Here is a 25586-nt window from a genome sequence, read left to right on the forward strand (position 1 = left end):
CCTGTGCTCTGCAACGGGAGAGGCCACAACAGTGAGAGGCCTGCGTACCGCAAAAAAAAAAAAAAAAAGTAGACTGGAGACAAGTGTTTGGGCCTAAAGTAGTTTATTTGGGAGGTGATTCCCAGAGGCTCTGGCAAGGGAGTGAGGAAGCCAGAGAGTGGAGGGAAGAAAGCCTTGAAGAATATGCGGAAAACCAGGCTGCTTCCTGCAGGTGGACACCGGAGAGCCTGCCCGGAGTTGAGCCACTGAGGGGCGAGGGGCTGGGGGTTTATCTACGGGCTCTTGTTCCTTTCAGTACTTCCAGCAGTCCTGCAGGGGCGAGCATTCCCATCTGGGGAACTCCTCTGGCAGAGACCAACAAGCAGTTAGCGCGTGTGGGAACTGTGAAGTCAGCCTCTGGGGTAGGCTGAGCGGATATGTGCAGGGCACCGGCAGCGTCTGCTTGTCGTACTTATCTCCGATTCATAGAGGAAGAATCTGAGGCACAGAGAGGTTCAATCTTTGCTCAGAGTCGCCCAGCTGGTGGTCTTTGGACTCTTTGACCTGCATTCTGTCCCTCGTACCGCGTTGCCTCTGAGGCTGCGGTTATGGCAGAGATGGCTGGGGCAGCCCTGATGGCCTTCTCACGTTTTGATTTCTACAGCAGCCTTTGCATGACTGGTGTGGCCCTTCTTTTAGAGGCATAGTGGTTAAGACTTCTGAGCCAGACTTCCTGTGTGTCTTTTTTGGAAATTGTGTGGGTAAATTACTTAAACTTTCTGTGCCTTGGTTTTGTTCTCTGTTAAAATACTGTCTACTTCACCATGTTGATGTGAAGACTAAATTAATTACTAATACATGCCAAGTGCTTAGCAGGGAATAAGAACCATGGACGTGTTCGTTGTTGGTGGTGTTATTGTGCATATGGATACTCACATTTCCCTGGCTTTAGAATTCATGTGAAGTCATTGCAAAACAAAAGCTCACATTTCATTGCCACATTCACGTCTGGGAAGCATCTCACCAAGTTTAAACATCATTACACTTCAGATGATTTGTTTATCATCCGTCTTCACTGCCTGTTGATAAACTCCCTAAGGACAGAGATCTCGCCAGCCTTGCCCTCCGTGGAATGAGCGGTGCAGAGGGTGGTGCCTGGCCTTGGGTGCTGCTCTGGAAATTCACATTCAGTGAATGAGAGCGCACCCTCCCCGGGGCTCGATGGTGACAGCAAAGCTCATGTTACACAGCCAGGCCACCTGCTGGTGGTGACGTCAACATAAAAATAATTTTAAAAGTTGCACCAGAGATGTGCTCCTCCCAGAATTTTCTCTGTATTTATAGAACACTATTCTAAGACCCTCAAAAGAATTTTCAGCTGAATTTTCAGAAAAATATTTCAACAGAATTCAACACCAATTTTGATGAAAAAAAGATAATAAACCACTCAGAAAGTTGGCATAGGGGAACCTACTCAACATATTAAAGGTCATGTATGACAAATCCATAGCGAACATCATCCTCAAGGGTGAAAAATTGAAACCATTTCCTCTAAGAACACAAACAAGACAAGATTGCTGTCTCATCACAGTTATTCAACACAGGTTTGGAACTTTTAGCCTCAGCAACCAGAGAAAAAAAAGAAATGAAAATAATCCAAATCAGAAAGGAATAATTAAAATTCTAATGTTTTGCAGATGACATGATAGTATACTTAGAGAATGCAAAGGAGGCTATCCAAAATCTATGAGAGCTGATCAATGAATTTTGTGAAGAAGCATGATACATAATGAATGCACAATAATCTCTAGGGTTCCTGTTCACTAACGATGAAAAATTTGACAGAGTCTAAGGAAACACTCCCTTTGAACATTGCAACAAAGTGCATAAAATCCCTAAGACTAAACATACCCACGGAGACTAAAACCAAGATTAATTAATCTTAATTAATCTGATTAATCCAATTAATCTGATAAATCTTTAATCAGATTAAAGAACTGAGCCCCAAGTGACTAAAAGGTCACTTGGGACTCAGTTCTTTAATCCTCAGTGAGATGAAATTGGAAGCTAAAATATGGCGTGTGGCATTCCGATGTCCAGTATTAACGTCTGCCAGTAATTATCAGTATTAATGTTTCATTATGGATAATGCTATGTGACAACAAGTGGGCTAATTTTAACATCCGTTTGACCTTGACACACTGTTATAATGAGTCAGGGACACATTGGGTGTCCTGTTTTACAAACAAGGAACTCAGACCCACTGAGGCATTAAGAGGACCCTGAAGCAGAACAAGCAACTAAGCTGTGTTGCTTGTTCACAGTTACCAAGTGCTTTTCGGTAAATGTCAGAGGCACCCAGTAGTGGGAAGTGGATGATGGTTATACAGCCTTGACACCATGTCATGGACCCAACATGTTATGGGCTGACTTGTGTCCCCCCTCCAAACTCATATGTGACTTATAGGTCTTTAAAGAGGAAACTAAGGTTAAATAAGGTGATGAGGGTAGGCCTTAATCCAGTATGACCGATGTCTTTATAAGAAGAGATTAGGACACAGACACACACATGGGGAAGACCTTGTGAAGATGCAGGGAGGAGATACTCATCTGCAAGCCAAGGAGAGAGGCCTCAGAAGAAACCAACCCTACCGACCCCCAGCTCTTGGACTTCCAGCCTCCAGGACTGTGAGAAAATACATTTCTGTTGTTTAAGCCACCCAGGCTGTGATTCTTTCTTATGGCAGCCCTAGCAAACAAATACACAAGGCCTGTATTAGTAGGCAGGGGCAGAAACTGCTCACCAGCTCCCTCGGATCAGTGACACCCCTCCTCTGTCCTCTCTATTGCTCCACCACACTGGGAGGAAAGGTCACTTGGGGCAAATCTAGTTCCAGAGTCAGTTCTCCCCAGAGGACTCTCCACAGAATCTGCATCTTGCATCTTCCCTCCCTGCTGTGTATGCACATCCTTTCCCCCAAGGCTTTCCACTTTTTTTTTCTGTTCTGTTCTTACTTGTTCTGTTTTGTCTTATCGTGTCTACTATTTAGAAAATGCAGACTCTCTGATTAGCAGGGGCCTTCTGTCTCTCAGACCTTGTTTAAAGGCCTTTGCTCCTAATGACATAAACGGCTGAGTGTGCTGCACAAGTAATGCATTTCAGAATCAATGAAGAGAGAACTTCTATTTCTAGAAGTTTATAGGGAGAACTGTGTCTAATCGTTGCCACCTTAGATGGTTTTAGCATCCATTATAGGTTGGTCTTTCAGCCATCAAAAAGCAAATCGCTCTGCTTGCAGGCCGCACAGCAGCTGTTGAATCCCTTCTTGGGACCTTGTTGTTATTGATTCTTGCTGGAGTAATGGGGCTCAGTTATGGCTGGAGTGGATGGGTAGACCCAGGGTAAGCCCTGCTGGCTCTTAATAGAAAATGGGATCACACCCTTGGACAGAAGTTAGATGGGGTGGGATTCATATCATGTAAAAACCTCGTGGGCAGTATAAGAAGTTTGAGAAATACTTTTTTTTTTTTTTTTACTTTAGTTACGTTTCATTAGTAAATCTTAAAATCCACCAGTCAGTAGGCATGTTACTCTAATGTCTGGGGTGTTTTTTTCAAATCATTGTGCTAGGCTGCGCGATTCCCAAATCAGTGGAGCCTGTTGGTGTCTACCTTCAGATAAAACACATGAAAATATAGGAATACAAAGTAATGTGTATTCATCGCAGCAAGGACAAAAGAGTGTAGGTTAACCAGAACTGAGTGATAACAGACCATAATCATTAAAGGATCGTGTTAAAATAGCTGCCTTCCTCACCAAAGTGGAAAACAGTGCAGGTAGCGCCCAGGCACTCACTCCAGGCACTTCCATACCCCCTCAATTTTGCACTCTGGGAGCCTCTCCCACCCCACTCTTGTCCTGGCTCCGTGACATAGTGCAATTAAACTTTACTTCCTCATAACCTAGCATTTCAGAAGCTAAACCAAGTTGTCTCCTTTTCAAAAATAATCGTGACACCATTTTTCTCAATTATTTGAGAAAAATATAAATAAATGAATTCTTCTTGATTTTTATTTCATTATGCTCCATCTCGTCCCACAAAGAGTTGACACAGCCGTCCTTTAAAATTCTGCTTCCGCAAACGTTTCCTAAACCCTTTCCACAGTATTTGGCTTCTACAGATTTTTTTCCCTGGTTTATCAGGTATTTAATTCATTGCTTAACCAAACAAATCAAAAAGTTCTGTACAGGCATCTGCTAATTCAGTGGTAAAACACACCTTCCAGATCTCCAACTCCTGGGGACTAGCTGTTGCCATTGGTGTCATCTGAGGCATCCACTATTCCTTGACCCCCCCCTCTAGACCATGACTTTGATGACTAGAGTGATTTAATATGATGATTTTCTTTAAAATATTTCCATATAAGCACTGGAATGTATCTGTGTGTGAATGTATGTGACTTGATTTTTTTTAATAGACTTTTTTTTAACGTCTTTATTGGAGTGTAATTGCTTTACAATGGTGTGTTAGTTTCTGCTATATAACAAAGTGAATCATCTATACGTATACCTATATCTCCATATCCCCTCCCTCTTGCCTCTCCCTCCCACCCTCCCCATCCCACCCCTCTAGGTGGACACAAAGCACTGAGCTGATCTCCCTGTGCCATGTGGCTGCTTCCCACTAGCTATCTGTTTTACATTTGGTAGTGTGTATATGTCCATGCCACTCTCTCATTTCATCCCATCTTACACTTCCCCCTCCGCATGTCCTCAAGTCCATTCTCTACATCTGCATCTTTATTCCTGTCCTGCCCCTAGGTTCTTCAGAACCAGTTTTTTTTTAGATTCCATATATATGCGTTAGCATACGGTATTTGTTTTCCTCTTTCTGACTTACTTCACTCTGTATGACAGACTCCCGGTCCATCCACCTCACTACAGATAACTCAGTTTCATTTCTTTTTATGGCTGAGTAATTTAATAGACTATTTTTTAAGCAGTCTTAGGTTCTCAGAAAATACAGAGAATTCCCTCATCCCTCCTGCCCCCCAGACACTCAGCCTCCCCTACTATCAACAGCTGATTTTTCATCAAGATTTAAATTCTGTGTTTCGTCCAACGTTCTTTATCTTGAAAACCATCCCTTTGATAGTGTTGTTACTCAAAATGAACAGAATAAGTACCAAAGATTAGTGGAATTTTAAAAACGTAGTTTACGTGTTAGTTTTTTACTGTCTTACATTCATGTAATGTAGTCATATTTTCTGCCAATAATACCAAGTATTATTGGTTCTTAAGATGGAATTAAATGTCTTAGAGATCAGAGTAGTAGCTGGCACATCAAAGGCAGTTAGTTTTTGTCGACTTCATTGATATTCTGTTCCTTAAAGAGTCTTGTGACTTCTAGATGGTTCATCATCTGAACAGACTTCAGCCTGGAAGAAGAATGGCTGCCATCACTGGTACCAGTAGCCTGGTGGTCTTTAAATGGCCTTTCCCCAAGCAGGACTGGAGCCCCTTCCTTGGGGTGAGGGGTTGACTTCATTGAGATGTCAATCCATCAGTGCAAAGGAAGGACAGTAGACAGGGAGATATCTCAGTTTGCAGAAGCAATGGGGTACCACTCTGACTGCATATAGCCTCAATCAGCAGGCCTAATTTTAGGAGATGTAAAACAAAAACTCAGTTGAGTGAAGTGAACTAAAAATAGACCCCCGTTTATTCTGTTATAATTCACTTCCTCAGATGATAGGTCTGTTCCATTTAAGCAAAATTCTTTCCGTCATAATTGTCATAAAGATGTTTTGACGATTATTAAGAACAATGAAAGCCTACATTTCATCTTGATTCATTGTAGCTGTCGTGACCTTCTATCTATTTCTGCTCTCCTCTAGAATTGCTGGCATTCAGTGAAACAGATGCTACTGTATTTTTAAGGGAGGGTTTGAGGTGGCCCCATTTTATTAAAAATATACAAGGAGTGTCATTAATAAGAGTATGTTGTATGAGTCACACTTTGGTGCCCTGGCAGGCCCTCCTGTGATTCTCATGACAAAAATGCTTGTTTTATTTTAAATTCACAGTGTATTTTCACATTAAATAACTAAGTTTATTTTAGTGAATTTCAGGCAGCGTTTATTATATATAAGGCGTTGTGCTGAGCACTGGAAAGGTTAAGACGTAATTTCTGCCTCAAGGAACTTACTTGGGGAGGACAGATGCCCATCAAGATGTGAAACATATGATCTCAGCAACTGGCACCAGAATCCTTCTTAAGGAGGGACCTGTCTTTGGGAACATACCTTTATAAACTATGAAGAGGTGGGGCGGGGCGTGGAACTTGAGGGCAGGAATGAAGCAATAACAAGAATGACTAAATGGAACCACATGAAGCAAGGGGAAGAATTTGCTTTGTTCCTAAGAGGTTGAGCAGAGGGAAAAGATAGTTAAGAAGGGAGCGAGGGCTTCCCTGGTGGCGCAGTGGTTGAGAGTCCGCCTGCCGATGCAGGGGACACAGGTTCGTGCCCCGGTCCGGGAAGATCCCACATGCCGCGGAGCGGCTGGGCCCGTGAGCCACAACTACTGAGCCTGTGCTCTAGAGCCCACGAGCCAGAACTACTGAGCCTACGTGCCACAACTACTGAAGCCTGCGTACCTACAGCCCGTGCTCTGCAACAAGAGAAGCCACTGCAATGTGAAGCCTGTGCACCGCAACAAAGAGGAGCCCCCGCGCGCTGCAACTAGAGAAAGTCCACTCGCAGCAACAAAGACCCAACGCAGCCAAAAATAAATAAATAAATAAAGGAAGAACACTTGATATACACAACATGGATGACTCTCAAGTGAAGAAGTTAGGCTCATATAATTGCATACCATATGCTTATGTTTCAAAGACATTCTGGAAAAGGCAAAACTATAATGACAGAGAACAGATCAGTGTCTGCCAGGGGTAAAGGATGAGGAGGGTGTGACTACAAAGGAGTAGCACTGGGGAGTTTTTGGGTGATGGAACCACACTGTATCCTGATTGGGGTGGTGGTTACGTTACACAAATCTCTATGTGTGTTATACGTAATTCACAGGGATGTTACCGTTCCCTGAAAAAGTCAATCTTACTATATGCTAATTTAAAAAATAAAAACAAAATAAAAAATACAGCTGAGAAAATTTGGCAAGTGGAAGACAGAAAAGAGATGGAGCAAATGGTATGGGCACCAATGACCGCATTTCACAAAACAGAGGGCCCAAACACAATGTCAAATGCTGACCCCAAACAACAGGAGTTCAAAGTATATTCCTTAAAGTTACACAGTGTGATGGTAAATTTTGTGTGTCAGCTTACTGGGCTAAGGGATTCCCAGATAGCTGGTAAAACATTATTAGAACTACCATATGGCCCAGCAATTCCACTCCTGGGTATATATCTGAAAGAAACCAAAACATTAATTCAAAAAGATACATGCACCCCAACATTCATAGCAGCATTATTTATAATTGGCAAGATATGGAAGCAATCTAAGTGTCCATCAACAGATGAATGGATAAAGAAGATGTGAGATATATATACATGTATACACATACACACACACACACACACACACACACACACACACACACACACACACACACACACACACACACACACACACACACACACACACACACACACTGGAATACTACTCAGCCATAAAAAAGAATGAAATTTTACCATTTGCAGCAACATGGATGGACCTGCAGTGCATTATGCTAAGTGAAATAAGTCAGACAAAGATAAATACTGTATAATATCACTTGTATGTGGAATCTAAAAAATACAACAAACTAGTGAATATAATGTAAAAGAAGAGGACTCCCAGATATACAGAACAAATTAGTGGTTACCAGTGGGGAGGGAGGGGAGGGGCAGGATAGGGGCAGGAGAGTGGCAGGTACAAGCTATTGGGTGTAAGACAGGCTCAAGGATGTATTGTACAACATGAGAAATACAGCCAATATTCTGTAATAACTGTAAATGGAAAGTAACCTTTAAAAGTTGTATTAAGATCTTTTTTTTAAATTTAAAATTTTGAAAAAATTATGTGGAACTGTAAAGAGTCAAATACACCTCCCCAAAAATGAAAAAACAGTAAACAATCAATATCTAACATAAATAAATAAATAACAGAGAAAGTAGTATAAAATACTATGTAATGTGTCAAAAGAAAGAAGGCAGGATTAAGACTATATGGTTCTTTCACCTTTCTGTCTGCCTTTTTCCCTATGTATTTTTTAAACCTCTTTTGTAAAGTTATATTTTTGTTATTAGGAAAATATTTGTTACATCTAGATATATATGGACAAAACGTCAAATATAAGTAAATACTGGAAATTAGGTACTTCTATGCCATAATTTGCAAGAAAAGTATAACTCCTTAGTTCTAACATTGCCAAACTGAGACTGTTGCTCTCATGCATTCTACAACAAAATTCATTGAACATCTCCTATGGGCAGGGACAGAGCAGGTGGAAGCCAGACACTTCGACATATGACTTGCTGGGTAAGGTTCAGGAACGTGGCAGCAGAGCAGAAACCCCTGGAATCGACTCAGTCTACCTTTGGGCCTTGCTGGCACTTAGGCAACATACATAGGTCACCTCAAAATGAGTTGAGTTTGCAGCCCCAGGCTTATGTTTCCAACTGACTCCTGAACATCTCCACGTAAGTGTCCCACTAGCACCTTAAACTCAACACATCCAAAACAAGCTCACTATCTCCCACATATCATCCCCCAAATCACACACACACGTGCACACACCTGTGCACCTGTTACTCCTCTTGTGACATGGATCTCAGCAATATCCTTCATGTTAACCACCTCGAAACCAAGAACTCCCTGTATCATACTCTTGACTCCAGGCAGCATGTGGGATCTTCCCAGAGCAGAGCTCGAACCCATGTTCCCCACACTGGAAGGCAGACTCTTAACCACTGCGCCACAGGGAAGCCCAAGGGTTCTTCCTTTTTATTTTCTTAGTTTTATTCCATTGCTGGGTAGGATTTTATACGTTTAATCCATTCACTCAATGAAGGACATGTGGGTTGTTTTCTGCTCTTGGAGATTGTGAATAAAGCAGATATAAACCTTCAGGTACAAGTTTTTGTACGAACATATGTCTTTGTTTGTCTAGGGTAAATACCCGGAAATGAGATTACTGGGTCATATGTTAAGTGTATGTTTAACTTCATATGAAACTGCAAAACTGTTTGCTAGAGTGGCTGTACCATTGCACAATCCCATCGACAATGTATAAGAGTTCCAGTTGTTCTTCATTCTTACCAGCACATAGTACTGTCAGGTTTTTGTTTTGTTTTGCTCTATTTAGCCATTCTAATAGGTGTGAGGTGATATCTCATCATGGTTTAAATTCCCCTAATGGCTAATGATATTGAACATCTTTTTATGTTTTTATTTGTTTTCTATATTTCTATATTCTATATTTCTATTTGTTTACTCTTTGGTAAAACACCTAAATTTTTTAACTAGGGTGTTTTTCTCTTACTGTTGAATTTTGGGAGTTCTTTATACATTTGGATGCAAATCCTTTGTTGCATCTGCAATTTGAAAATAGTTTCTCTCAATCCGTAGCTTGTATCTTCATTCTCTTAGTAGTATCTTTCCCAAAACAAAAGTTTAAAATTTTTGATAAAGTCCAATTTAGTAATTTTTTCTTTTAAAGGTTGTGCTTTTGGTGTCTTGCCTAAGAACTCTTTACCAAACTCCAGGCCACAAAGATTTCTCTGTTTTCTTCTAAAAATATTATAGTTTGACATTTTACATTTAGATCTACGATCCATTTTGAACTAATTTAAGTTTAAGGTATGAGGCTTAGGTTCAGTTTCATTTCTTTGCATATAGATGTCCAATTGTTCCAACATCATTTGTTGAAAAGACTAGCCTATCTCTATTAAATTGCCGTTGCACCTTTGTCAAAAACCAGTTGACCACCATTGTGTGGATCTATTTCTGAATTCTCTGTGCTGTTCCATTGATCTATGGATCTACTCCTTTGCAAGTACCATGCCACCTTGACTGCTGTGCCTGTAGTAAGTCTAAAGATCAGATAATGGTGAGTCCTCCAACTTTCACTTTGGCAAAATTGCTTTGGCTGTTTAGTTCCTTTCCCTTTCTATATAAATTTTAGAATCAGCATGTCTGTATCTATTTTAAAATCTTATTGAGATTTTAATGGGCATTGGAGAATTGAACTATATATCTATGTGTCTGTAAATATCTATAAGTCTCTGGGTCTTTACTATGCGGAGTCTTCCAATTCATGAACACAGTATATCTCTTCATTTATTTAGGCCTTCTTTATTTCGTCAGCATTTTAGTGGTATTTAGAATCCAGTATCCTATGCATATTTTGTTTGATTTATGCGTAAGTATTTCGTTTGCACTTGGACCTATTTTAAGGTATCATGGGGTTTTTTTTTAAATGCCAGTTTCCAGTTGTTTATGAGTAGTATATAAAAATACGATTAATTTTTGTGGGTTGACTTTGTATACAATAACCTTGCTAAACTGACTTTCACTTTTTGTGTATTGAAATTTTCTACATAGAAAATCATGTTGCCTATGAATAGGGGCAATTTTATTTCTTCCTTTCCAATCTGTGTACCATTTATTTCTTTGCTTTACCTTATTGTACTCACTAGGACTTCCATTTATGATGCTGAATAAGAGTGATGAGAGGGAGTATCCTTGCTTGGTCCTGATGTTAGAGGGAAAATATTTCATCATTAACTACAGTGTTAGCTATAGTTTTTTTGTTGATGCCCTTTATCTAGTTGATAAAGTTCCCTTTCATTCCTACTTTTATGAGAGTTTTTGTCATGCATGGATATTGAATTTTTTCAGATGTTTTTTCTGCTTCAATGTATGTGATGATCATGTGATTTTTCTTCTTTAGACTGTTCATATGGTGGATTTTATTGATGGATTTTTCTATATTGAACCAGCCTTGTGTTCTCAGACTAAGCCCCATGTAGTTGTAGTTTGTTATTCTTTTTATATATTACTTGATTCAAGTATATATTATTTGATTTTATATATATACTTGATTTATATATTACTTCTTCATAGTTAAGGATAATAACATTTGCCTTCTGTTATGTAACCATAATTAAGTGTTTCTTGTTTTGTCTCTAAAAGTTGAGTCCTGTAGAGGTAAGGTAACTTGCCTAAGCTATACCACTAATAAATGGTGGAGCCAGGATCCCATCCAAGATGAGGGGACTCTGGAACCCTCATTTTTTTTTTTTTTTTGCGGTACGCAGGCCTCTCACCGTTGTGGCCTCTCCCGTTGCGGAGCACAGGCTCCGGATGCGCAGGCTCAGCGGCCATGGCTCATGGGCCCAGCCGGTCCGTGGCATGTGGGATCCTCCCGGACCGGGGCACGAACCCGCGTCCCCTGCATCGGCAGGCAGACTCTCAACCACTGCACCACCAGGGAAGCCCCTGGAACCCTGATTTTTAACTGTAGAAACGTCTGTCTCCCACTGATAGAAGGCTGATGGGCCCCTCCATGGGTGACTCATTCTATCAAGACTGCTTGGCCCATGACAGACTGGACCCAGATGCTTCTGTAAGTGGTAACTCAGCCAGATCAGGATAGTACATTGTAGAACTGACCCTTGAGCCCAGCTCTTTCCACTATATCATACTGCCTTCTTAACAGCTAGCCAGCAAATAGACTTTTGGCAGCCCAACAGCACCAAAAGAAGTGGCCAGGGAAGAACAAATGATGTCAGGAGCATGGACCACAGAGACATCAGGCGGGGTGTAGAGGATCACCTGCAGGCCAAAGAAGGACTCCTTGGGTGCTAAACAGAGAAGGGCGGGCCTGCCACTCTTCGTCAGTGGGGCCCAGAACTGGAGTGAGGTACAAGGGTGACGACGGAATTATAGAGCACATATGCCGAGCAGACTAGGTCTGTTGACCTAGGGGTCTGACCTAGAGGGGTTTGGAAGCGGGCTCTGTAATGGATGAGAATATTATCGGATCCAGCAGTGAGACCCTTTCAGTGCTGTCCTTGAGCTAAGCTGTAAGTCATTGTTTCTCCAATCCAAGTCCAGACCCAGAGGCTTCTGTTGGATTCTCCATCCAAAGGACTCAGTAAAGTGACGGTGAGAAAAGAAAGTCTAGATACATTTACATTATCATCTGTAATAGGTGAAATACTTTGGAAACATCTTGAACTTTCTAGAAATTTTGGAATTTCCCATCTTTTGATTATTTTTGTTACCTTTGTCTCCTTTCATATTTGAGCAGTGCTCATAATCTTTATTTCAGAGTCAACAAAGGGAGGCCATATGCTGAAAACCCTGCATTTTTCCCTGCAGCCAGCAGGGAGGTGTGAAAGGAGAGTAGGGGACCTAGGTGGACCAACAGGGTTGGCCCACGCAAGCTTCTGTGTTACCTGAAGAGGGAGTTTCAGATACAGGCTATTTACAGTTGAGGGCATCAGCCTCACAGCATAGGGTTACTCTAAGCAGTTTCCATTTTAAGTGTTCTCAGCCCTCCCCCCTGCCAAGACAGCTGCTGGCTCACGTTTAATGCAGTAATCAGACTGTTCTCAGAGTCCATCATTCAGCCTTGGCTGTCCTTTCTGGCCCTGGCAAAGGCCTAGCACTTAGCTCCTTGGGCCCCAGCCTCTCTCTCTCTCTCTCTCTCTGCCCTTCTTTTGCTTCCGATGCCCTTCCCTGCCCCTTCCTTCCTACTCTGGCTGTCACACTCCATGTGAAGCAACATCTGCCGTGGTCCTGGGTCAGAAGACAGTCGGGCCACTCCCCCTACCCAGCTGCAGGCTTGCCGTGTATTTCCGGGTGTTCAACCTTCACTGTTTTCCTGAGTGATGTCATTACTAAGGGGTTAGCATGGTGGTTAAGAGAGCCTGACTTGCCTGGGCTCACCTCTCAGCTCTCCACTTACTAGAGATAGATAGCCTGCTTCCCCTCTGTGCCTCCTCTGTAAACTGGAGATGATACTCATAACTAGTACCTACATCATGAGATTGTCCAAGTGCCCTTTAAATAAAGTACTTGAAACAGTGCCGGGCACACACAAATGCCTTCCCATTTCTTTGTCTTATTGCTGTTGCTGTCACCCTTTGCATGTTGCAGCTTCCTTACCCAGACTCCAAAGTCACCTTTGTGTGCATAGTAAAGAGAAAGAACCAGATCTCAGTGCAAGTTGATTATTTCAAATGAAGGAGAGAAGGAGTCACAGGTTTCAAGCTTCGATGAATGGGAGAAAGCCTTTGACAGAAATGGTAATGCTGGGAGTGAGGAGCTAGAACCGATGACAGTATGGTTATCTCACTAGTTTGCAAATTAATCTGCTGGGATGGGAGCATATTTCTTTTTGATAGTACTTTTTGTCTAAAATAAATAGAAGATTTGAAACCTCAACCGGTTTTTGAGACAGTGTTCCAACTATGTATTATTTCTTAGCAGTTCCTAGCGCCGCGTCCTTGACTACCAATGCTAGGCTCTTTTTTGAGTTTACAAGGTTGTTCTTTCCAGGTCCAACACAGGTTTTTAAAGCAGCCTTTCTTAAAATTTAAATTTTAGTCTTGAAAGCCTGGGAATGGTGGCATTATCGAATAAGAGAGAATGGTGCTGAATCCCCATTTCTTGGGACAAAGTGACTGAAGGATAAAAGTGTGAAGACAGTTTGAAGAATCAGGGCTGTGGCGTAACCTCAAAGGCAGTGGCTTCTCTTCCCATACCTGCATGTTTTGTTGCAGCAGACAGATGTCAAAAATCTAGGGACTTAAAGTTTATATAGATTTCATTTCAACAAAATACTGCTCAGTTTTTTTTAAAAGCTGGATATGCTGGTACTAATAAAGGAATGGCTTATTTTTTGCATGCTAAGAGTTGCCACTCAAAAATAAGAGGAAAAGCGATGTGTAAAAGCTATAATATTTGGCAAGATATGAGTAGTGCTATAGAGAATTACAAATGATGTGCATATAAAGAAAAGGCTAGTTGAAGAAGTTTTAAAAAAAAACATCTTGTATAGAAAACTGTTTTTGATATAGAGCTTAAAGGAGAAGAAAAAGTTTGGGCAGGTACAGCAGGGCTGAGGCAGCAGGAGTATTCCCAGAAGAGGCAGAAGCATGAGCACAGGACGGGAAGTACAGTTGTAGGTAGGGAGGCATTGCTCTACAAAGCTCTACATTGCTTTATTACACTGGTGTGGGTAGAAAAATGTTGGCATTTATAGGTAAACTCAGGGTAGAATACAGAAATCGTCAAGCCCAGCAGGTGATATTAATGAGGACTTTGACCAGGGAAATGGAAAACCATTGCAGGTTTTGAGCAGAGTCACTTGATCCGGGTGGCAGGGGCACTACTAAGGGTAAGCACGTTGTTCTAGGAACAAAAAAGGGCTCTTTATCTGGCCTTGCAGGATCAGGAGGCCTCCTGGAAAATAGCCAAGAGACAAGTGTGAAAAGAGCAGAGAGATTAGCTCAAGCCAAGGTCCAGAGGTGAGCTCCAGCCTGGAAGGCTCAAGGAGTGGAAGGTCTGGGCTGGTCATTAAGGGCCTTGTGCAACATGACGGGACCTGAACTTGATCCTGAGGGCAGTGGGGCACCAGCAGAGATTTTTATGGAGGGGAGGGACATGGTAAGTGACATGTCCCTTATACTGATCACTCTGATGGCTGTGTGGAAGAGGATGAGGCAGGAGGCAGGAAGACCAGGTGAGGGAATCCGGAAGTGCTGGTGGCCTGCATTAAGTCAGCATCACAGAGATGGAGAAAAGGAGCCAGATTCTAGAGTAATCACTCAGGAAAAATCAGCAGGAGTTTGTGATGGAGTGGCTGTTGAGAACAAGCAACAGGGAAGGGTCTGAGTTGGCCTCCAGGTCCTTGGGCAAGGAGGTAGCTGCCAGCATATGGTAACCAAAGTGATGCCAGGGGAAAGTTCATTTTCTCTGAAAATATTTCCTGTCTCTCTTTTGGATCTCAGGCTCTCTCTTCTCCTACATAAAGACGGTAGCAGCCGGAGGAAGGTAGTGCCAGTTCTGGCTGTCCTTGGGATTCAGATTTAGTAAAGAAATGCAAGTACCCTGGTGACTGATACCTGTCTGCCCCCAAGTTTGGAGGAAGCTGAGGGCTGGGCTAATGAGCAGGCTGTGTACCTGGAAACCTGAGTACTAATTTGAGGTTTAACAGCCACATTGGAGAAAGTCCCTTTGGGAGACTGCAAGGCTGGCATTGCACTGGAATGATTGGGTTTAGATCATCTTTGAGACAAACAACCTGCTAGATTTGGATCAAACCCCTAGATTTTGATGAGGGTTTCTCACGGAAACCAGGATCACTCAGACAGATGTAGTAATGACATAGGGTGGCAGGGTCACTAAATAGCAGGAGGACATGCATTTCATTCCATTTGGGCTGGACTACTGTCCCCCTCCCCCAAACTGTACTGAAACCTGATCAACTCATTTGTTGGAACGACACATGGATATGCCAGAGCTTTTATAATTTATCAAGACAGGAGGACAGACACCTCATCACCCTTGGCCCAGTTAGTACTGTTTCTAATATTCCTGGTTCACTTCCGTTTTTCAGCCTGTATTTGGCCGGCGATGGGCTAATTTGCATTACTCTTCTACTATTTTGCCTCTTTTTAGGATCCAGGCTGTTCCACTGGAAGCTTGTTTTAGAAGAACCGAGTCAACAAAAGCTTTGTGTGGAACTCAGCAAATTGTCACACTCGATAACAATGTTAAGAAAGAACAGGAGCAAACTTCGAAATGATGTCTTAGTTTTTTGTTTTGTACGTAGGGGAACGGGGAGGCGTGTTTGGTGGGTATGTTTGCCATGGGAAAAGTGTTCAGGAGTGACTGTCTCTCTCGATTATATTTTCAGTGAAGTTGCCAATAATCAGGATTTACATAGAATAAAAGACCCAGTGAAGATTTGAAAATCTTCTCTTTCCTGTTTCTGTCTACTGTAACCACGGTAACAAGACTTCTTAGGCTTGTAGATTTTTAAGAAAGCAAATTGCGGATGAATTGTTAATAAATATTGAAGATGGAGTAGAAACAACTGTCACGGTAAATATGGTCTTCAATGTGCAAATGAATATGTCCTTAGATGTCCTTTTGTACAAAACCAATTAAGCTGTAGTCCCCTTAGCCATGAAGTTATTCACTCTTTCCTACCTCACAGGAGAGGACTGAAGGATACCATACTAATATCAGGTGAGGGAGAGCCCTCTGGTGGAAAATCATCAGGGCAGACAGTGGCACAGGAAAAAAAGCAGAGAAGTCAAAGAAGGAATGTTAAATTTAGTCCAGCGAGTTGAACTGCAAAACATAAACATGACGGGACTTGCCATATCCTCCTGCTGGTTTGGAAGATATTTATCAACAAGTCTGTCATGTGGAATTATCAGGAATGTATTGAGGCTTGTGCCAAGTAGGAACTCAAATTAAAATCATTATTCCAAGGATACACAATGTTCTTCATAGCCCTCACCTAAAAAGCTTGGGATGGACGAGGTCAGGGAGTGGGGGGGGGGGGGGGGGTGCATTTTGGTAATAAATTTAAAAATCGAAAGTAGATGAGACGAACACCACCACCCCTACTCAGGGGTTGTTAGAGATAGGGTTCCAGTTGCTTCTTTAAACAGAAGAATGCAATTCATTGTGTTGTTTTTCTTGTAACTAGGAAGAAAATTACAAAGCACTTTCACCCCCTAATCCCTGACCGTAATACATGCCTGAGATTATAATGCCACATTTTTACAAAAATGTTCATAGTCTCTTGGCTAGGGTCATGGTATTTCTGTTGGCCCTTTATTCTTATTACTAATTGTTTGTAAATATGAGAGGAGACTTTAAAAATCTTAAAATTTTGCAGTTTAAAATGCCTTACTGGCTAATTGTTTATAGAGAGAGATTTAAAAAATCATATTGTGTGGAAAATACCCCGCTGTACATGTGCATTCATACATACATTCCTAAAAAACATATATCGTTAGGGTTGGGGCCCCTGGCTTATAGCTCTGTTATTGACCATCATCTGTGAGCCCCTCTCAAGGGGTCAAAAAGCATGTTTCCAGGCAACAAGAAACTCACTTTGAAGCTTATGCCCTACAAAACCTGTGTAAGATGCATCACCAGTGCAGTAGAGTCGGCCGGTGAAAATGTGGACCCAGCACCTTTTAGCTAAAACCACAATTGCCTTCATTTCCAGTCTGTGACACTGGAGAGTCTCCGACTGTCTAGTTGGCAAACCTGGTTTGTCCTTTTCTGACAAATGGCTGTATGGAGAAAATGGCTATAGCAAGAGCTTGTAAATCCTATCTGTCCTTCAAGGACCATCTAAGTAAGGTCTCCTGTCTTCCTTGCAGCCTGAACTCTCGGGGTCTTCCTCTCTGTGAGACTCACATGGGCGCTCAGTCACATGCTGCGTTGTATGGTGGCTTAACTCCTTGCACGGGTGTCCTGTCTCCCTGGTAGATGCGTATGCCCTTGAGGGCAAGGCCAGTGTATCCTGGGTCTAGTCATTCATACTCATTCATTCATTCCCTCATTCATTCATACAATAAATAGCTTTTGAGACTATCTGGGGCCAAGTTTTACTCTCTGGAGATGTACTGGTGAACAAAACGAGCAAGATCTCTTTCCTGCCTGTGGGAGTGGTGAACCTTCAACTCATACCCACAACTGGAAATTTTCCACAAGGAAAGATAAATATAAGTATATACACTGTGATAAAACTTACAGAGGAAAAAAGAATATAGTGCCATAAGAGAGAACCCTGGGTGGCCTTATTTATGTTGGGGGTCAGAAAACACCACCGAAGTGGAAATGTTTAAGATGAAAACCAAAGACATGGTATTCCCCATGTACTAAAAAGTACTTCTTACTTTGAGAAATGTTTAATCGGCTCTCAGGTCACGTGGTATAATACTACTAACTGCAGAGGGTCCTCCTGGCTGTGTCTTCCAGTGCGACCACACCCTTCCCTTATTTGCCACCAACCAGTGTATGTTCTTTCTGGTGCTCCCTAGTTCTAATAGCCCATGGAGACCCTGCCGTGTCAGCACAAGCTATAGTGGAAGTGAAACAGCTGGACCTCGGTGCTACTTGCAGAGATAGGACAAAGGTTCTTCTCGTGAACATATTTACAAAGCATTTTAGCAGTCTAGAGAACAATTATGCTAACCACAGCACCGTGCCCTTGATGGCTGTAATGCTTCAAGATAAAAAGCATGTGGCCTTTGGAATTCAGCAGATCTGGGTTTGAAGCTAGCCCTGTGACCTTGAAGAGATTTCATAGTCTGTTTTCTCATCTGTAAAATGAGGGCAAACTCACTTGAAACTCACAAGGTTTTGTGAGGATTAACATAACGCACCCAGACACAGAAGAGAAGGCAGTCGCTAAACCTTCATTGCAATCCCCTGTACTTCTTTCTTTCTGGATTTGGTCCGGGAGGGACCTGGGGACACCAGCAGCGTAATTATTCAGAACCTGGAAGCTGGAGTCAGGAACACACAGACAGAAGCCCAGATAAGTGGGTGGGGCCCACGTAGGTGGAGAAAGAGGGGCTCCTTAAGACTTATGGGAGTTTGATCACAAGAAAGAGTCCATTCTAGGTCCCCCAGGAGAGGGATGTGAGCAGGGCAAGAGGTAAGTTTCCCTCAAAACCTGAGACCCATAGGTAACTGCATTGGTGAGATGGGCCTTGGGAGTGGTGCAAGGGAGGGCAAACAGGAAAGGCAGAAAAGTATGGGAGGAGAAACTTACCTCGAATAGGACATACGGCTTGTCTTGCAAATGTCTGCAAATGTTATGATTATAATCAGATCCCTCTTAATCCTTTACAGGTAAGTACAGATGCTTCCAGCTTGAGAAAGACAGATCCCAAAGGTCGGAGTGCACTGTTGGCTGATATCCAGCAAGGAACTCGCCTACGAAAAGTCACACAGATCAATGACCGCAGTGCCCCGCAAATCGAGAGTAAGTGAGCACGTGGGCCAGGGCGGCTGAGAGCCAAGGGCAGGCCATGTGAGGCTCAGCCAGACACGCCTGGCTTGCTCAGGGCAGGAGCCACAAATGCTACCCAGGACACACATCAGGCCATCTCAGACCTGCTCAGTGTACAATTCACATGGGCGAGAGAATCAGAGCTACCCTTCCAGGTCTGCAGAGGGTGTATAGCATGTCTACCATCACTTTTCAAATGCTTAAAAAAAAACCTTCACGGTAAGATAATTTTTTAGTTGTGATAAAATACACATAATATAAAACTCACCATTTTAACCATTTTAAAGTGTCCAATTCAGTGGCATTTATCCATATACATTCAGAATGTTGTTGCATCCATCACCCCTGTCTAGTTCTAGAATATTTCCACCACCCCAAAAGGAAACCCATACCTATTAGCAATCCCTCCCTAGTCCCTCTATCTCCCCGAATCCCTGGCAACCACCAAGTCTACTTAGTGGATTTGCCTCTTCTGCGTACTTCATACAAATGGAATCTTATGATACGTGGCCTTTTGTGACTGGCTCCTTTTACTTCCCATAATGTTTTCAAGGCTCATCAACGCTATAGAATGTATCAGTACTTTACTCCTTTTTATTGTTGAAGAAGAGTTGGTTGTATGGATGTACCACTTTGTGTTTATCCACCGTGAGACAACGTTTAAAGATCATTTACCCTGTGTCAACATAGTCCTCAAACTGAATGAGAGAAAAATTCAAGTCTCAACATTAACAAATGCACACAGATGTCCACAGAGCCTGGCAAAGTTTTTGTTTTTCACAAGGAAAAATATTTCTGCTGAATTCTCTCACAGGATCATATGACTGTATGTTTCTGTGACTTCTAGAGTATGATGGTGTAAAAGGAGCCCTGTGCCTGGGTCAGATGACCGTGTTGAGTCCTGATTCTGCTACTGGGCAAATCAGGGAAGCTCTCTGAGGCTCAGTTTGCTCATCTGCAAAATGGGGAGATAATAATACCTGCTCTCTTTTTTTTGTCAAGATTGTTGAAGGCTGAAATAATATATGCGGAAATATTTTTCAATGTAAGGTATTATTATGTCCCCATATATTTTGCTATGATACCTGATGGTAATTCTCAAAGATAGTCCTAAGATATAATTGTATCTAATATCTGTAATTATATATGTTAATGCACATGGATAGACAAATTATTTTAAGACATATTTTCAACATTGATTATAATAAAATTTAGTTTCTGGCTAGACCCACTATCTAATTAGTTAAGCTCAATTAACAGATAAATCCATTTTATTGGAACACTCATTTCTTTATCATTCTAGTGAAGAGGTAATGTATAATGTTAATACTTGGAATAATCTGGCCACATTCATCCACGAGTGGGCACTGTGCCCTGATTTCTCTGTGCCTATTAGCTTCAGGCTGTGAACATTTTCTGCCAGGAATTCTTGTAAGCTGTCTTCTCATTTTATGTAATCACATACATCTGGAAGGCTGGAATTAGTGACACCTCTCCTCAGGGGCTCATGAGCTTTCTCTTCCATAGAAAAAGAACCGGTGCAGGGAAGAACATGGGGCGTGGGGAGTGGGAGCTGGGGAGACAGAGAAGGAAAATGCCAAAGCAGAAATCACTGCAGACCTTCACTTCCTGCTTGCAAGTCCTGGGCCAGGCTCTGTGGACAAGAAGTTAAAATTACTGCCTGAATGAAATCTGTGGGTTTTCTTGGTCTAGTCCTCCCACAAAAGCAGTCAAGTGAAAATGGGGTCAGCTCTATACATACAGTGCCTGGGTTTTCTAATTTGAAAGGTCCTACCAGTTCCCCCATTGGCATCTACTAAATGGCAGTATAAGGATGCTTTTTTTTTTTTTTTTATCCCTTTTCAGAGTGGTCACTACTGATGGTTCTTTGGTAGCTTGGAGAGGGTGGCAGACAGGCCTGGGCACATGAGTCTATAGGGTATCAAGGCAGGGGGTTCTTGAGAAAGGTACTGGGTAGAAGGGTAACACTGGTGGTGAGAACAGGACGGCTGCCATAGGCAGTGTTAGACCACAGTCGGGGTGAGAGTTGGCCACTCAGCTCTGCTCACAGGTCCTCATCTACTCTCCTCTTCTCTCTAAAGTTTCTAAAGGAACCAACAAAGAAGGAGGGGGTCCTGCAAACTCTCGAGGCGGGAGCACGCCCCCAGCCCTGGGAGATCTGTTTGCTGGTGGCTTTCCAGTGTTACGACCAGCAGGCCAGAGGGATGCAGCAGGTAAGGAAGAGTTCAGACTGGCTACCCTGTGACCCTTGTCTCCTTACCTTGTAGAACCAACAGGACAATCCTCACCTGCCAGTAAGGGACATGTTGAGAGTAAACAGTTATATGGTAGGAGATCACATATTTGGAAGCCTGAGCACTGGAAGTTTCCAAAACACAGAATTGTTTTTAAGGGATCTTTGAAATCCTCATCCTGTTTAAATCATCCCACTGTAATCACTGAAGAATGAGTTGCCATAGTGTAGAGTGTTCAGCAACGGTGACATCGTGGCCCACACTGCAAAGTATGGATGTAAATCACAATAGAAGATCTTAGTGACATCACTGTGGACTCGCTGGCAATGCTGAGTTGTGATGGTTCTCCAGCATTGTATCTGTTAGGTGTTGCTGTGTAACAAACCCTAAACCTGAGGGGCTTTGAATAACCATTTATTTAGCTTACAGCTCAGTGGGTTGGCAATTAGGGTGGCCTCAGCTGGGCCCCAGCTAGCATCTACAGGTTGCGTCAGTGGCTTTGCTAATCGTATATTTCTTATGTCTCTGGTGCCCCTGCTGGGACAACTGGCCTGACTGATCCGTCTGGTCTCTCAGGATCTAGCAGACTATTTAGGTTTGTCTTCATGGTGATGGCAGGATGGAGAGGACAGAGTACGTAAAGCCTCTTGAGGCTTAGTCTTTTTTTTTTTTAATAAATTTATTTATTTTCTTTATTTATTTTTGGTTGTGTTGGGTCTTCCTTGCTGCGCACAGGCTTCCTCTAGTTGCGGCGAGCAGGGGCTACTCTTCATTGTGGTGCACGGGCTTCTCATTGCGGTGGCTTCTCTTGTTGTGGAGCACGGGCTCTAGGCACGCGGGCTTCAGTAGTTGGGGCATACGGGCTCAGTAGCTGTGGCTTGCGGGCTCTAGAGCACAGGCTCAGTAGTTGTGGCGCATGGGCTTAGTTGCTCCGTGGCATGTGGGATCTTCCCGGACCAGGGCTCGAACCCATGTCCCCTGCATTGGCAGGCAGATTCTTAACCACTGCGCTACCAGGGAAGTCCTGGCTTAGTCTTGGAACTGGCAAAGCATCACTTCCTACCACAGCCTGTCGCCCGAAGCAAGTCGCAGGCCAGCTCAGAGACAAGGGTGAGCAAGAGACTTCAACTCTGATGAAAGGAACTGCAAAATCACATTTCCAAGACTGTGGAATCAGGAATGCGTGGTTAATTGAGACCATTTTTGCAACCAGTCTACCACAGTCATTTGTGTTTTAACAGGTACCAGATGTTTTGAAAGCACTGAATTAAAATCGGGCAAATATATAATTATTATGTGCAAAAAAAAGTGTTTTTCCTATTACTGTGCTCTTTAGTCAGAAAGATATAACAAAATCCAAGAATTTCATTTGTCCAGGGACTATCAAGCCCCAAACATTCCTGGTCTAGAGTCTTCTACCGTGTGACTTCATTAACCTCTTCAATGGCCTCTGTGGCTGTTAGATGTTCCAGGGTGCATTTGCTGCCGTCACTTACTGATAAAGTCCAGTTTGAACCTTTGGAGCCATTTCATTTCCTCATCTTTGCTGAGACTTTGGCAGATAAGAAGGTGCTGAAGTCCTCCTGAATAAAGAGAGCTGGCATTCCTCAGTGCCCGCTTCTTTTTCAAGATTCCTGAGTTGGATCCAAAAAAAAAGTCCTCTGGGGTATAAAACTTCCACTGGTCTCTCTTCACACAAATAAAGATAGGAGAAATAACCGCCGGTGAGCTTTTAACAGGGACCGGCCAAAGGAAGTCAGCAGTGTTCTAACTTGTCTCCAATAGGACACAAGTGCCAGATGTTTGAGCCACTAGGTGAAAGACAAGAATTGACCTTTTTGGAGGCAACACAGTCCATAATGAAGTGACTAATTATGCCTGTTCCAGGATGGAAACTCAAGGACAAGCCAATAGGTAGATACACGGGCTGGGTGCCATGTCAGAGTAGGACAGACCATGGCTCTCCTCTCTCAGAACTCTCCTGTTGACCCCTTTGTCATTCAGAGAAAAGGACTTCAGCCCTTGCTGCCTGTCTCATCTTCTTTGCTACCACCCTCCTTGCTGTTCTTGCACATACCAGGCATGCTGCTACCACAGGGCCTTTGCACTGACCGCTCCTATGGCCTGAAACACTCTTCCTAAGGTGTCCACATGGCCCAGGCTCCCTTCCTTCAAGTCTCTGCTCAAGTGGCAGCTGATCAACCTATCAGGGAGGCTTTTACTCATCATCTCATATATTGATAAAATGAGTCCCACCCTCTCATTCTATATTCCCTCTACCTTGATTTATTTTTCTTATATTATCACCATCTGACATATTATTTATTAACTGGTTTCTTTCTTTATTTTCTGTCTTCTCCCTCTAAGTGTAAGCTCCATGAAGGCAGGAGCTGTGTTGTGTTCACTGCCTTACAAAGGCCTGGTGCGTAGTGGGTGCTCAGTAAGTATTTGTTGAGTGGAATGTGTGAGTGGGTAGTGTGGTTACTTAGAGCCATCAGGCCCAGAAATCAGTGTCTAGTGCTCACAATACTTTTAGCGGCCCATGAAAATGTTTGAATTTCTTTTAAAATTTAAAAAACGTGAACTTTTAGGGTCAAAGATTATATTTGTCTTTATACCAAAGCAGTCAGGAAACATCATTTTAAAAACATGTTTTAAGGAGGAAGGGGCCCACAGAGGCAAAAGCGCCCAGGGTCTTTGAAAGTCATAATGTGGCCCTGGCTTAGAGCTCCGAGGGAGGGTTCGTTAAAATAAGATATGATGAGTAAACATCACTGGCTTGTATAGAATGTGTAATGAGACTTCCATGCAATCCAGGTTCTCTTGGAAACATAGACAGATGGAAAGAGGAAGCCATAGTTCATCTTTTGATAAACCCCAGGCTCTAAAAGCTGATTCCTTTCACATCAGTGAAGCCCCCTTGATGCTCTTGAGCTGGTCTTTCCCCACCCACTTCATGGTCTCCTCTCGTGTTTCTAATTGGATTTCTAGGGCTAGCATTCATGTTCTGAAGGAAAGCCTCCTTCCTTCCTTCCCTCGGTGCTTGCTCCCTCTTGGAGCCCTCTCTGCTGCCTGGTTTCCTCACCTGCACTGATGCTGATTCCCGTGGGTCTCACCTTCAATTCGTGCTGCCCAGCTCTCTGCTTCATCCTGGAACGGGCAGGAACATAAGCTGGGCAAGGTTTTGTGCTATCCTTGTTTCTGCTGCTCACATGATGATAAAAAAAAAAAATGGCTTTCCCCATTTCTCATTAGGTTGGCCACTTAAAAGGTTTTGGAATCTCGGATACGTGGCGTTCCCAGACACTTAAGGGGTTGATTCTGTTCCTCAAACTTGTTATCCCTTTAAAGTTCATCTGGCAGATGGGCACAGAGGGAGGCCTTGCCTTGTTTAGAGAGCAGTCTGGATCCTCCATCTTCTTCTCTGTGTACTATGGAAACAGGTTTGAGACCTTGGATGCAGGAATCCCTGAGGCTGACACCTATATAAAATGTCTCACGTTGGAGTTGCAGGTGGTAGATCCTGTCCCTGGAAAGGCCAGGTGGGGACCTTCCACTCCTGGTCATGGTCAGTCAGCCATTCTGGAAATGCCCGCCTTAGACCTCCAGTGGCACCAAGTCCGCCAGGGTGGATGCATAGGTGCAAAGACATTATCTCCTCCACGACCACCTCAAAGAAAATTGCCACAGAGGATAATGACACCACCACCCTGCCTCAAGAACAGCGTTCCACAGTTGAGACTTGTCCTGAGTCGTGTTGTCCAGGTGGCTGTCACATCATAGCCAGGTTTGGAAAGCCAGATACCGCGGTCCTGCTCACTTAGTTTCAGCCCCAGGATCGCCTCTTCCATATCTTGCCTTGATTGGCCTGACTTGCGGCATCAAGTACTTTTAGGCATGATTTAGCACCTGATTGGGTAAACACGCTGGAGACTCATGGGCTGAAAAGCTCAGAACCATCAACAGCTGCTGGCGTTATAATCTGACATGAAAGCTGTGTTTCCTATTCTGCGGCACCAGGAAGTTGGAGGTGTGAGAAGCAAACATTTTTTTCAAGTGTTTTCCACATGTTTTCATGGAGATTATAAAATACAGGGGTGCTGGAATAGGAAACATGTATTCTCCAAAATTCCTTTTAGGAAGAGCAGTGTATTTATTCAGAAGAAATGTCTTAATATGCCTCCTGAGTGGAGGGTGATACTCCAAGGACATATTTAAGCGACTGCAGAACTTCGGTGCAGTAAACAGGGAGAGGAACTTTTTTCTCCTCAGAGCGACAGAAGGGAAAAAAG

At 43.0% G+C, this 25586-nt stretch overlaps 1 protein-coding gene across 4 annotated transcripts in view; it reads left to right on the forward strand.

Moving 5' to 3' along the window:
* The window catches only part of WIPF3 (WAS/WASL interacting protein family member 3), a 90633-nt gene that overhangs the window by 38956 nt on the left and 26091 nt on the right, over positions 1 to 25586 (forward strand). For all 4 annotated transcript variants that reach the window (XM_067746616.1, XM_067746619.1, XM_067746618.1 and 1 more), the window contains exons 3-4: positions 18880 to 19012; positions 21142 to 21273. In XM_067746616.1, the coding sequence (XP_067602717.1) occupies positions 18880 to 19012; positions 21142 to 21273 (265 nt within the window). The remainder of the gene's footprint in view (positions 1 to 18879; positions 19013 to 21141; positions 21274 to 25586) is intronic.

This window comes from Pseudorca crassidens, chromosome 8 (genome assembly GCF_039906515.1).
Source record: "Pseudorca crassidens isolate mPseCra1 chromosome 8, mPseCra1.hap1, whole genome shotgun sequence".
NCBI classification, from domain to species: Eukaryota; Metazoa; Chordata; class Mammalia; order Artiodactyla; family Delphinidae; genus Pseudorca; species Pseudorca crassidens.